Source organism: Callospermophilus lateralis, chromosome 1 (assembly GCF_048772815.1).
Source record: "Callospermophilus lateralis isolate mCalLat2 chromosome 1, mCalLat2.hap1, whole genome shotgun sequence".
In the NCBI taxonomy this organism is placed as follows: Eukaryota; Metazoa; Chordata; class Mammalia; order Rodentia; family Sciuridae; genus Callospermophilus; species Callospermophilus lateralis.
Window position 1 is genome coordinate 190,220,741 of NC_135305.1, and position 12,588 is coordinate 190,233,328.

Here is a 12,588-nt window from a genome sequence, read left to right on the forward strand (position 1 = left end):
ATTGATAGATGATTGGTAAGTGCCTAGATAACGCATGACAAATTAAGTATTCTACAGTTTTTAAAAATTTTCATGAGACAATGGGTTGCTATGGAGAACTTAGGTTGTTAAGACTACTGAAGAATATTATTAGGATGCCTTAAAATCCTGTGTAAACCCATACTTGAGAAGTCCATTCTGCATAGCTTTTAATGACAAAGTATTGTAAATGAGTACTCTATGAATATATATGTAATTTTCATTCTTAAGAGGAATACAACTAATAACATCTTCAGAAATGAATGAAAATTAGATTTTCAAGTTCTAATGTCAGAATTCCATTAAATTTTAGGAAAAGGCCTCAATCTTCTAGTTAATTCCTTTATAATTCTAACTCTCTTCTCCAACTTCATATAAAAGAACACTCTAAGAGGAATAGCTTTTAGTACCTGAACCCCCTTCTCAAGTGTATACATGGCCAACATGTCAAAAAATTTGATGATGATAATGTGATTACTTAAATCAATTTAGCCTTTACCCACAGATTCTACTTTCACCAGAAGGGCATTCTCAAGCCACAGACACCTTTACCCTTACAAACTAAGCATTAAAATCATTAGCTTTCTAGTTAATATTTTAAAAATATAGTTTAAACCAATGGTAATACAAACATGGGCAAGTAATGCAGAAACCATAATTTGGAGTTTAACAAAACAATAAAACACACTAAGAGGAAACCAAAGTGCTCCAGTCATCTTAATTTTAAATGTTGCCCATCTTGTTCTACCCTATTTTCTTCAAACGATGAACAAGCCTATTATCAATTTACTTTGGTTTTACCCACTTTAATATATGAGATTTATTGACTATAAAAATCAAAAAAAATTAAATAATGTGAACAAATGCAGAATTTCAATGTAATTTGATGGAAAATATGAAAACATTATGGTTGAGAACTCTAAAGTGTAGGAAAGTCTAAAATTTCATTTTGTTATGTTACAATCATAACTATCTTTAAGAGATGTTAACATTATCAATATCATATATTCAATTAATCCATTTAAATATCTAAAAGTTAATTCAAATTTTCTTCCTTTTCTACATTTTTTGTTCTCAATCGCAATGCTATGTTGCCTTTTCAATCTTTTCTTTTAATTATATATAACATCAAGTAAGTAATTCCTTAAGGGACTCTCAAAGTTTCTATATTCTATTCATTGAAGTAATATTACTACTTTATGATTTGAAATGGACAACTTAAATAATAAGACATCAGACTTTTAATCTAAGTTCCAGGGTATAAATCTCTGACCAAAATTCTAAGAATGAATAGAGTACATACTTGTTGCTCATTAAGTATTATAATAATAATTATATTGCTTCTTGACTTCCCAGTCTTAACCAAACAAGATCAAGTGAGCTGTGACCAGATGCCATATTGTGATCATAGACTACATTGCCAAATGATTTTGAGTGCTACTAGTCAGGCTCCAAGATAGTATACATGCACCTCATAAAAATCACCACCACAAATGACACCCTTTTAATGGCAAGCTCAGGAAAAAAAAAAAAGGCCAAGGAGACTGAGCTACCTTCTCACACCTGGAGTCATTTCTCCAGGCCCTGGTTGAGTCACACTGGCAAAGTGCTTAGTGGTGGTTGTGCACTGCAAATTCCTGTACTGTATCTGTTCTGTGGATAAACAGAAGACTTCAGTCTCCAAACACAACTCAACACCTTTACCAATCAACGCTAAGTTTAAAATTTAGGGGTTGGGTTTTTGTTTTGGAAGTTGCTTGTAAAAGCTTCTCTGAATGTCTTTTTCTGCAAATGATTACCTTTTCTTGTGCTTCTTTCCAGGCTTTCACTGGGTCAGATTCATAACCTCTCTGGACTAACATTTGAATCAAATCTTTCTTTGACCTATTCTCTATGTGAGGGAAAAATAAAGTTAGGATCAAGAAAAGAGATTCAATTTGTATTTGTTTATATTCTACTGATAAAAATGTTTTCTATTAATAAAGATTTTTTTTCCATTTTAACTAATGTTCAAAATTTTAAAAGTTGCACCTTACCTATAGTAATTTTCCCTTGTATCTTCTCTAAAATGAAACGGGCCTGATTGTTAAGCTTTGTAGATTCTGCTCCCAACATTCCTACAAGCCATTCCTTACGTAAACCATAATAACTTAATCGTAAATCAAAAAATTCTTTCAGAATGTCCTGTACAGTTTCATACTTCTTCAGACATCCCATATGATCAAAGAGTACCTAAGCAAAAGATATGTTTTTTTAGATAATATAAATTCCTACTGGTATTTCAATTTATATGTCATCTATAATATTTAGAATAACCATACTACACATATAAACACACTTAGTACCCCTAAAAGCCATTAAACAGAAATAAACCATTAAGCACATTTCTGTAAATATTCCTTTGGTGCTGCAAGAAACCAATAAAGTCAATTCTCAGAAACTATGAAAATATTTAAAGTAATAATTTTCATAGATAAAATAAGTCCTTTTTAAAAAGCATTATTAAATTAGCTATAAAAAACACAAAATATTTTTGCTTCAAACTAAAACATATTCTCTAAGCTTAAAAACATTAAAATTCTCCCTCCCTCGTGTACTCAGTAAATATGCAGTTGCCACACCCTTTTATAATTACTTGTGCTAAAACTCATTTATTCAAACTATTATTTTTCTCCTTTTTCTATTAGCCTTTCTTAGCAGACACATTTTTTCCAGCCACTGTGCTACTACTAGATTTTTATTTTCTTTTAATCTATTTTAAATCTAAAAGTTAATTAGAAATAACTTAGATAATCACATCAACTTTTTATCTTACTCCCCAATTATACATATTAAACACACAAGTTTAATGAAGAAAAAAAAATTAAGTTTAACAAAGCAGATTTAACAAAGAGATAAATACTCTATAGTTAAATGCTAATAGAGATGGGCATGAGGCACATACAAACCCTGCAACAATCACTCTTACAACTTAGTTTCAGGGAAGGTGTGTGTATCCTTTGTGTTCATGCTCAGATACATAAACACAAAGTTGAAAGTAAGGGTCATGAATAAATGAAGAAAGGAATGTATCCCCAGATTCTTCAGCAACTATACAGGTGGAAACATGCATGCAAACCTATATACAGTCACTCTTATCATGAATCCAATAACAACAAACCCCTATAACATGCAAGAAAGATTAATAGTAAACCTGATACATTACCATGGAATTACAAGTAAGAGTAGTTTGAAGCTTAAAAACTTTATGTAATCCAGCAGCTTCTGCTTGTGCTAGTTTCTCTTCTGTCATTTTCACCACAAATTTCACAGTTGTGTCAGTATGATATTCTTTATAATCGGAAATTAATGCTGGTGTTTTATCTGTTCCATTTAGCATAGGTTCTAAAACCTGTTCCTTATATACCTATAAAAGATTTAAAAATTAGTAATTCTTTTTATGACTTACTCTCATGTTCTCATACTAGAAGTCATGCAATCTTTCAAAACTCCTCCACTCCTATGGGGGAGAGGAGAGGAAAATTCCATTTCTACTGTCTCTTGCTCAAACACTATAGAAAAGAACATGTGGGGATATTCTCAGTGATGAGAAGACATATAAGGTAATGGTTCTGATCTACTCCCACTTGAAAGGGCAAGATACAGTCTGACAGTATGCAGAAGATGATATCAAGTAGAACTGACAATAATATGTATCAATTTAGGTTTATAACAGCTGATGCTAACTTGTATGTACTGACCATATTTATAAGAACTCAAAACACTACTTGTTATTCTATTCCTTTCATTTTAAGGTAAATACAAAGATATAGTCTCTTGAAAAAGCATTTATCTAACATAAGACATACTATATTATCTGAAGAAGTTTTAATTAATTATTTAAAATAATGCTTTAACTACTATTTGAAAATTCAAAGCAAAATTCAATTGAATGGATAGAAATACAAACAGGAATTTTTAAACATTACACAGAACAAACAATGCTGGGTCATTCTTATAACAAAGAATTTCTTAATGCAATGCCCTTCTTATGGGCACTCACATATAAATACTAACCTGTGTCCAAGTTCTAACTGGAAGCTCTGTAATTTCTACTGTGTTTCTATCCACCACAAATATTTCACCACTGACTGCATACTGGTTTTGACCAAGTTCTTGAATTGTGCCTTTAAAGTTTTTGTAGTTTGGAAGCTGCAGAAAAACAAAACATAAAACAAAACTTAGGCTTGCTTTGCTTAAGTACCAGGTCCCATATTTGAATGCCCCTTAGTCTATGGTCTACTGATAGTGGAAGATTAACATGACTAAAACTGAATTCCTGATCCTCAATTATCTCTCTCTAGATGATAATTCAATGTGGAAACCATAGCTTCTGTTAATATAATTTAAATATCTCCCCCAAATCAACATTTTAGCATCATCTTTCTATTCTTTCTAGAATAGCACTTTTTTCAACATATTGCTCCATAACTTCCTTTCCCTTAGATGATATCCTTTTAAATTCAAACTTCTTGGGCTTCACATTGAAAGTCTTCCAAAGTCTAGAGCCAATTTAAAGTTCTAGTTTTTGTCAGATGATTTGTATCCTGCAGAATCATTAGTTTTCTCCTATACTTTGCTTGAATATTTTGAATATTCTCATTTTTATTCTCTCAGCTATGGCTTGGATATGGTCTGAGTGTTACCCAAGATTTCACCTGCTGACACTTAATTCCTAATGTTAGGCATTAGGAGAGTTGAAACTTAATTTGTTTAGAGCTGGGGCCTTTGGGTAGTGATTAGGATTAGACAACATCATTAGAACAGAGCCTCATGATTAAATCCTGGAAGTTTTATAGGAATAGTGAGAGAGGCCAGAAAGACACAGATATACATATGTGCTGTCTCTTGTCATGTGACGCTCTGCATCACTTCTGCATCACCTCAAGTCAGTGCCAGCAAGAAGACTATCAACAGATAATGCCTCTTAGATCTTGCACTTCCAGATGCATGAGACAGAATAAACCTCTTTTCTTCAAAAGCAGTCTATCTCAGGTGTTTCATCACTGTAACAAAAATAGACTAAGACCCAATCCATTAGCCCTAACACATTATGCAGTCCAATTCCATTCGTCTAAATAAACTTACTCATCCTTCCCAACCCAATTAAGAAAGATTACTCCTCCTTCTAAAATTCATGATTTTATTGTCACCAAGAAAGTAGGCATGTAGCATAGGGCATTTCTTCTTACATACTGAGTAACTATATTTTGCCACTGTAAATTTCAAGCCTTAATGTCATCCTGACAAAAGATCAACTTTTGGAAGACAGACCATACTCTTTAGCTCAACACTCAACACAGAGGCATGTGTACAGCAGGTACACAGCAAACATGCACTGATAAAACTCTAGCTTAACATTCTAACATGTTATCCAAAATAGTTAAAATAAAACATTATCATCATAAAAGTAAATTGATGCTTCTGTTAGAAATAAAAAATATGAACAAAGTAGTATGTAAACCATGTAATAATTCAATTTTTATTTTAAAATACTGGGAAACTAATACATCAAAATGTTAACAGTTTCTGTCTATATGGTAGATTTATGGCTTGTTTTTTCTCCCTTTCTTATTTGTACTTTCCACAATGAGTTATAATTATTTTTATAATGTTTAGTGTAACATCGTAAAGGAATTTCCAAGACTTGGTAGTTTGAGAACAAAAACAAAGTTACATATAATTTTATTGCAAAAGCACCATTCTCTGTATAGTTCAGAGATTTGAAAGCCTGGAATATGGGATATTTTTGAATTTCAACAGTTTTTCCCCATAAATCTCACTTTCAGACTCATTCCTTTATATCTTTTATTGTAAGCACATATCAAGTTATAATAAAAGGTCTTTATTGCCTATAGTAGTTCTAAAGTGAAAATATTACATTATTTTTCTAAAATGACTGAACTTTACTACTCATAAATTATCATTTGTAAAATAAACAATAAATTCTAAAAAATTACCATGGGATGAGGATCCAATCCTTCTAGCATTCGTCTGACATTGTTCACGATTTCCCTAGCATCATAGTTGGGTAGTTTACAAGCCCATCCAGTACCAATACCCTCAGCACCATTTATTAAAACCATGGGAATTATGGGAATATACCACTCAGGCTCTACACGTTGATTATCATCATAAAGGAACTTAAGCAGGTTGTCATCCACAGTAGGAAAAAGTAATCTTGCTAAAGAGCTAATGAAAAGAAAAAGAAGAAAATGGAAAAGTGGCATGGCTTTGAAAAACAATGCTTTTTATCATTGACTTAATGTGTTTAACAGTAAAATTTACATAATGTTAGTATTAAATGCCTGTTTCTCTTGGGCACAAGCAAAGTGAAAAGGCTCTATTTTACTTACATATTACTGAACTACCTAAATTCTTTAATATTGCTAAATAGCTGTTTAGTAATTTCCTATTATTGCACATCTAATAGGAATAAAGCATATAACCCATTTTTAACCTATAGAATAAAGTTGTATCAGGAAAAAAAATAACTACATATTGAATAAAGCACATAATCCATTTTTAACCTATAAAATAAAGTGTATCAGGAAAAAAAATCTTTACTTTCATTGGGACTGATTTCACCAAGAATTTACAAAATTTAAGGCTAATGGACTTTGTTCTATTTGTGATCAAATAATTTGGAACATTAATCATCTCTCCAAAGCCATTATTCTATTAAACATGTAGTTGATTCTAAACTTCAAATTTAACTTTATAGTATTAAACAGCAAATATTTACCTTAACATTGTGAAAATATAACGAGGACTTGCAGCATCTTTGCCACCATGAAGCCGAGTTCCAAACTGCCCAATGGGCTGAAGCAAGTTAATGTTGTTACTTCCCACGAAGTTCTGAGCCAAATTCACGATAGTCATCATCAATGCTTGCTATAGAATAGAAACAGAATATAACATTAATATTCTAAGTTTTCTATAATTATTCCTCAATTTGTATTAAAATATAAATTTACAATTCGATTACATTTTCAAAGACGTTATAAAAAGAAAAATGTTTCATTAGGTTTAGCTATGACTCTTGTCAATAATGAAAGTTCTCAATTGACTCCAATCTTAATGCTTACTTCTCCATGATGATAAGCAGACATCTCAGCAACAGATCCAGCCAACTGGGCGACTTTTACTTCACGTTTATCATTCCTCTTGAAACAGGTAAATAAAACTTTTCGTTGGCCTGGCTTAAAGCCTGTTTTTAAAAAAGAACAGCCCTCTTGTAAAAATAATACTTCAAGATATAGTTGTAACAATTCTTTAAGTGGAAACAATGATCTATATATCCAGGCAAGGAAAAAAAAAAAAAAAAAGCAAAGAGTTTGCTTTTGAAGAACAGCTGTTAGAAATCCTATAACAATATGACTACACACTAATACATTTTCTATTGTCACTAATATATTTTCTGTTGTAAAAGTGAATTGCCAATTGAATGACAATCTTCTGGTCTTAAAGAGTTTCTAAACACTCATAAAACCAAAATGCCAAATGTAACTAAGTACCAGCAAACCATTGATGAGCCTGACAACTATAATTAAGTATTCCAAATTGGAAAGACTCTTTATAAAGATTTATTGTGGCTTTTCATGTAGGTTTTAGAATCTAATCAATCTGGATACTCTTCTCAACTTGGTATTTCCCAGGTAACTGAGAAAGTCACCAAACAAATAAGCCACATTGTCCTCAGAGTAACAGAAATAATATCCTTTCTAACAGAATTATCTTAAGTATTACATGAGATAATGTAAGCACTCTGCTTCCTTCTCAAGCTTCTTGTTCTAGGGCAATAAACTTAGTAATGATCTTTTTAGTATACACTAACCAGAGAATAAAATAATATAATATGTCCTCTTTGAAATTTTTATAATCTAATTGAGGAGGCAAAATTAACATAGATAAAGGAAGAGGTGCTCAATAACTGACATAGAACTTGAGGCATATGAAACCAATTTCAACTAAAATTGGTAGAAAAGACTTCATAAAAGGGAGGCAATTCAAGCTAAAAAGTAACAGATGGAGAGAACTGCTATGAGCTGGAAAAAAAAAAAAAAAAACCAAGGTTTACAAAACCCAACAAATTTGCTAAAAAGTTTCTAAAATGGGAAAAGAAAAGCAAAGCCTAATAGAGGAGACCAAAAGCTGCTCTAATGGGAAACAGTTTCTAAACTGTGTCAAAGCCAAATAAGTTAAATCACTAGGTTTTGGGTAATGAAGTATGTTCTTAAAGTTTATTCTCTGATAAATAGTTTAGAGATTATCAATGCTCCACTTCTCCTTTTATTTTAGAAATTCTGTAATCAATGGGCCAAAGCTTTAAAGACTGGCTTAAGTGTCAATTTTCCTGAAAAACTCAAAAAGGGTTTAAAAGTTTCAAACTAAGGAATATTAAAAACTTCAGCCTTAACATATCTCAAAAGCAATATCAAAAAGGTTTTGAATTCCTCTGAATCAGTTCATCACATGTTTTGTAAGAATTTTTAAATGGATCATAAGGATGACCTAAAGTCCAAGAAATTAAACAATACTCAATAATACACTAAAAAAAAAAAAAAAAAAAAAAAAAAAAAACTTTTTATATAGGATACTCACCATCAACAAGAGATGGTATAGATCTTTCATTGTCTGAGTTTGAGAAAAGAATCAATTCCTTATTGATGAAATCATTGTAAGTCAAATGCTTTGTTGCTGTACCATATAAAAATTGCTAGGAGAAAAGTCATATAGCAATATTGTCATTACTACAAGAATTTTAGTCTCTCTCCTTCTTCCCCAGAACACTGTTCTTTATGACTAACCTCTGGTAAGCCATGTAATCTACGCTGTCTTCGATCCTCCATAAAATTTGTTAACCACTCTTTTCTGTCATCAATCTTCTTCTTACTGAAAGCCTGAAAGAGTTCAAGTAATGATTTCACACATTAAAAATAAAATTAATTGTAGGGGCTGGGGATATAGCTCAGTTGGTAGAGTGCTTGCCTCACATGCACAAGGCCCTGGGTTCAATCCCCAGGACCAATAAATAGATAGATAGATAGATAGATAGATAGATAGATAGATAGATAAAGTTAACTGTAAAATTTATATTTACAAACAGCAAATAGTTAATTATTAACCTCAGGAAAATTAAAGGTATTTTCTAATGCTTTTGACAAAAATAACCCTGAACTTAGTCTATTAAGGAATTATGAATGACAGGCATAATCTGCAGAAAAAGATTAAAAGTTCATTCTCTGAGCACTAAAATTTTAAAAGAGACTTATCACAACAAACCAGGATTGGGAGGAAATATACATCAGGTAGGGGATGGTTAACGTAAGAATTTTAAAAATTAACTTAATTACCAAGGTAATGGCAGCATCATCTTCAGGACCAGCATATCTAAACAAAATGCGATGCCTTTCCATATCAGCAAAATATTCCTTTGCCTCTTTAGCCGTACTGGTACCCAATCCTGTACAATTTAAAAAGTGAGTTGCACACATCAATAACTATTAAAACTACTGAATGAAAAGCTGGTAGGGAAAATTATTAAAAAATAAAGTGGCAACACCCACACCAACAGATCAATCTTAATAGACAAAAAAAGACAAACTAGATATTACATGCCTCCTTACATAAGTATATAATGCTATCTAGCAAATGTTCTGGGGTTGGTTTGTTTTATTTTGATGGTGCTGGGGGCAGAAAATATGCTACATATTAAACTACAGATATATAATAGTCACAATCCAGAACAAACAGTTTAACTATCTTAATAAATAAATAACAAGGAAAACTATGAAAAGAGAAATAATATATTCAGCAGTTAAAGAGACTTATCAACCAAATGTACTATGTTTGGATATTAACAAAAAGAAAACAATATATATGTGTATATATGTAGATATATAGATATATCTCAATCATACATATTATATGTAATACGTATTACTCATGATTGTACTACAAATTTATGTTTTTATGTTGCTATTTATATATTAATATAATTATGAGGAATTTTAACATGACTAGATTTTTAAATATGTTAAAGAAAAATATTTATTTTATTTAAAACTAATGGGGTGGTGTGAAGAGAGGTTTAGATAAAACAAGACTGACCAAAGAAATAGTAATTGTTAAAGTACATGAGGATTTCATTATACTACTTTATATTTTTACAGAATTTTCTATGACAATTTTTTAAAAATCAGCAGTAACTGTTTTTGAAATCTAAGAGAAACTTTCAAAGTTTTCTTTTTATATTTCTGTTATAAAAATAAATTTATGTCAGGAGTCACTTCACAAAACTTAAATATTTTAAAACACAAACCTTTGTAGTACTTTATTTTCCAGGCTTTCTGGTTCTCTATATGTTTTTTCCACTCATCAAATTCAGGAATACTGTAGAAGGAAAGTTCCTGCTTATTTTTGCTTGCCTTAAATTAATTAAAAGAAAAAAAAATTAGTGTTTCTGCTGCTCATTAAGACAACAGTATAAAAATGTAATAATGTAAATAGTACCTTTACAATAGGAGTAATGAACTCTTCAAGAAAACCATGCTTCAAAAGTGATGGCCAGTTGTGATGGATGAAATTAATAAGCAGGCCCTTTATGTGAGAACCATCTTGATCCTGAAATTAAAAAAAAAAAAGTAAAACTTCCTATAACAATTTTATGAATTGTTAACTACTTATATAGCCAAATTTAAAAACATATGAAGGCAGCAAAGAGACAAAGTTCCATTCAAAATTTTAGAACTGCATTTTATAAAACATTAGATCACCACAGTAAAAAAATATTTCTTAAAATGCGAATAAAGAATATAACTAGCAATACACTGAAATTTCCTGTCATTATAAAATATAATTATGTCTGTTATTTTTTCTTTCACTAAAAATTATTTTAAGGATGAAAAATATGTAAAACGTGATATAATTGCACAATGGAAGAGGAAATCCAAGGAGCATAGGCATAAGTCTTCACATGACCAAAAAATTATAAATATTCTGCTTAAAAATGTATAGCAGCTTTGTCAGTTGTCATTTTTTCTACTGATGCTTTTACCAAGAGTATACAAAAGAAAAACATTTAAATGCATATAAAATTCTTTCAATTTGTTAGTTCTGTCTTGATTACTGCCATTTTACTATTAAAATCCTCCTGATTTTTATGAATGCAATCACATATCAATATTAACCATTAATCTTTCCCACTTGTAGATTCCATCATTTCATTTCTACTCATGTGTAGGCTTAGTCACTATAACATAATACTGTGTCTACTCTGCTCAAATTTACTGCATTTAAAAATATGTTTAAATAACCAAGATCAGTACCCAAATATTAAATAATATAAATTGTGCTCAACACAAATGTTTCTATTACAAAATGTGTTTTCTCCTCTTTGATGTACAATTACTTTCACTACATTAACTTGGAACAAGTACCAATGAAACATTTATCAAAAGGACAACCTGAACATATTAATTTTAAGTAGGTGATGACTTAAACCAACCTGATCAGTCATAATCATAATCTTTCCATAACGTAAGGTTTTCAGAGATTCTGCATCATCATAACTTTTCTTGTATTGTAAACCAACTATTTTAATAATATTGTTTATTTCTGCATTTTCCATGATCTGTGCAAAAAGAAAAATCATTGGAAGTATTTCAAAAGCATTAAAATACACAAAAAAAATACCAGAATTTACATTTTAAAGTTCAACAATTTTAGTAAAGTATTAAAAATGTCCTAAATGTGTGGAGATTTTACACACAGGCACACACACACACACACATCCACACACGTACCTGTTTATGAGAAGCTTCTCGTACATTAAGAATTTTACCCCTGAGTGGAAAGACTCCATATCTGTCTCGTCCAATCACACCTAATCCAGACACAGCCAAGGATTTGGCAGAGTCTCCCTCTGTTAATATGAGTGTACACTCCAGAGAATGTTTGCCACCTAAGAAAAATTAAAAACTAAGTAACTCTGAATTTCTCATTTTACAGATAAAAAAAAAATGAAGACATAAAAATTACTGCTCACAATGATAGTGAAAGACTGTAAGAGTCATCCCATATTACGCTCAGTACAGTTTAAGTTTTAAATAAATTTCTATCCCCTAAAATGTAGTAATGGTAGCACACGTGGCAATTTCAATGATGTCACATTATACTCTCAACAGAAAACAGAGTCTAAAAAAAAATTTCTTGAACTGGATAAATTAAAAATAATTTTTATTATTTATTATTTTATTTTAATTACATTTAAATCAAGATCTTTAAGAGAAAATAATCTGAATCTTACCAGCATCATTAGCATCATCCAGTTTGGGAATACCTTTGATTTTACTATATTTTACTGATGAACATTTCTTATTCAGCTGAGTTTGAGCCTTAAATTTCACCCAATTCAGGATACTTTCTACAATACCACAATTAGAGGCCTAAAAAATGAAGATAAAATAGATTATAAGAAGCTAACAGTACTATAAGGCTCAGTTGCAAATCAAATATTGACTTATACCC

The 12,588-nt window shown here is 30.7% G+C and overlaps 1 protein-coding gene across 3 annotated transcripts in view; it reads right to left on the minus strand.

Moving 5' to 3' along the window:
- Top2b (DNA topoisomerase II beta) overlaps positions 1-12,588 on the minus strand; it is a 57,068-nt gene that overhangs the window by 17,212 nt on the left and 27,268 nt on the right. For all 3 annotated transcript variants that reach the window (XM_076842954.1, XM_076842940.1, XM_076842946.2), the window contains exons 11-25: positions 12,368-12,506; positions 11,865-12,022; positions 11,567-11,692; positions 10,573-10,683; positions 10,382-10,487; positions 9,414-9,523; positions 8,868-8,960; positions 8,662-8,776; positions 7,146-7,267; positions 6,803-6,951; positions 6,018-6,249; positions 4,075-4,209; positions 3,224-3,424; positions 2,055-2,250; positions 1,818-1,909 (exon numbers count right to left, since the gene is read on the minus strand). In XM_076842954.1, the coding sequence (XP_076699069.1) occupies positions 1,818-1,909; positions 2,055-2,250; positions 3,224-3,424; positions 4,075-4,209; positions 6,018-6,249; positions 6,803-6,951; positions 7,146-7,267; positions 8,662-8,776; positions 8,868-8,960; positions 9,414-9,523; positions 10,382-10,487; positions 10,573-10,683; positions 11,567-11,692; positions 11,865-12,022; positions 12,368-12,506 (2,085 nt within the window). The remainder of the gene's footprint in view (positions 1-1,817; positions 1,910-2,054; positions 2,251-3,223; positions 3,425-4,074; positions 4,210-6,017; positions 6,250-6,802; positions 6,952-7,145; positions 7,268-8,661; positions 8,777-8,867; positions 8,961-9,413; positions 9,524-10,381; positions 10,488-10,572; positions 10,684-11,566; positions 11,693-11,864; positions 12,023-12,367; positions 12,507-12,588) is intronic.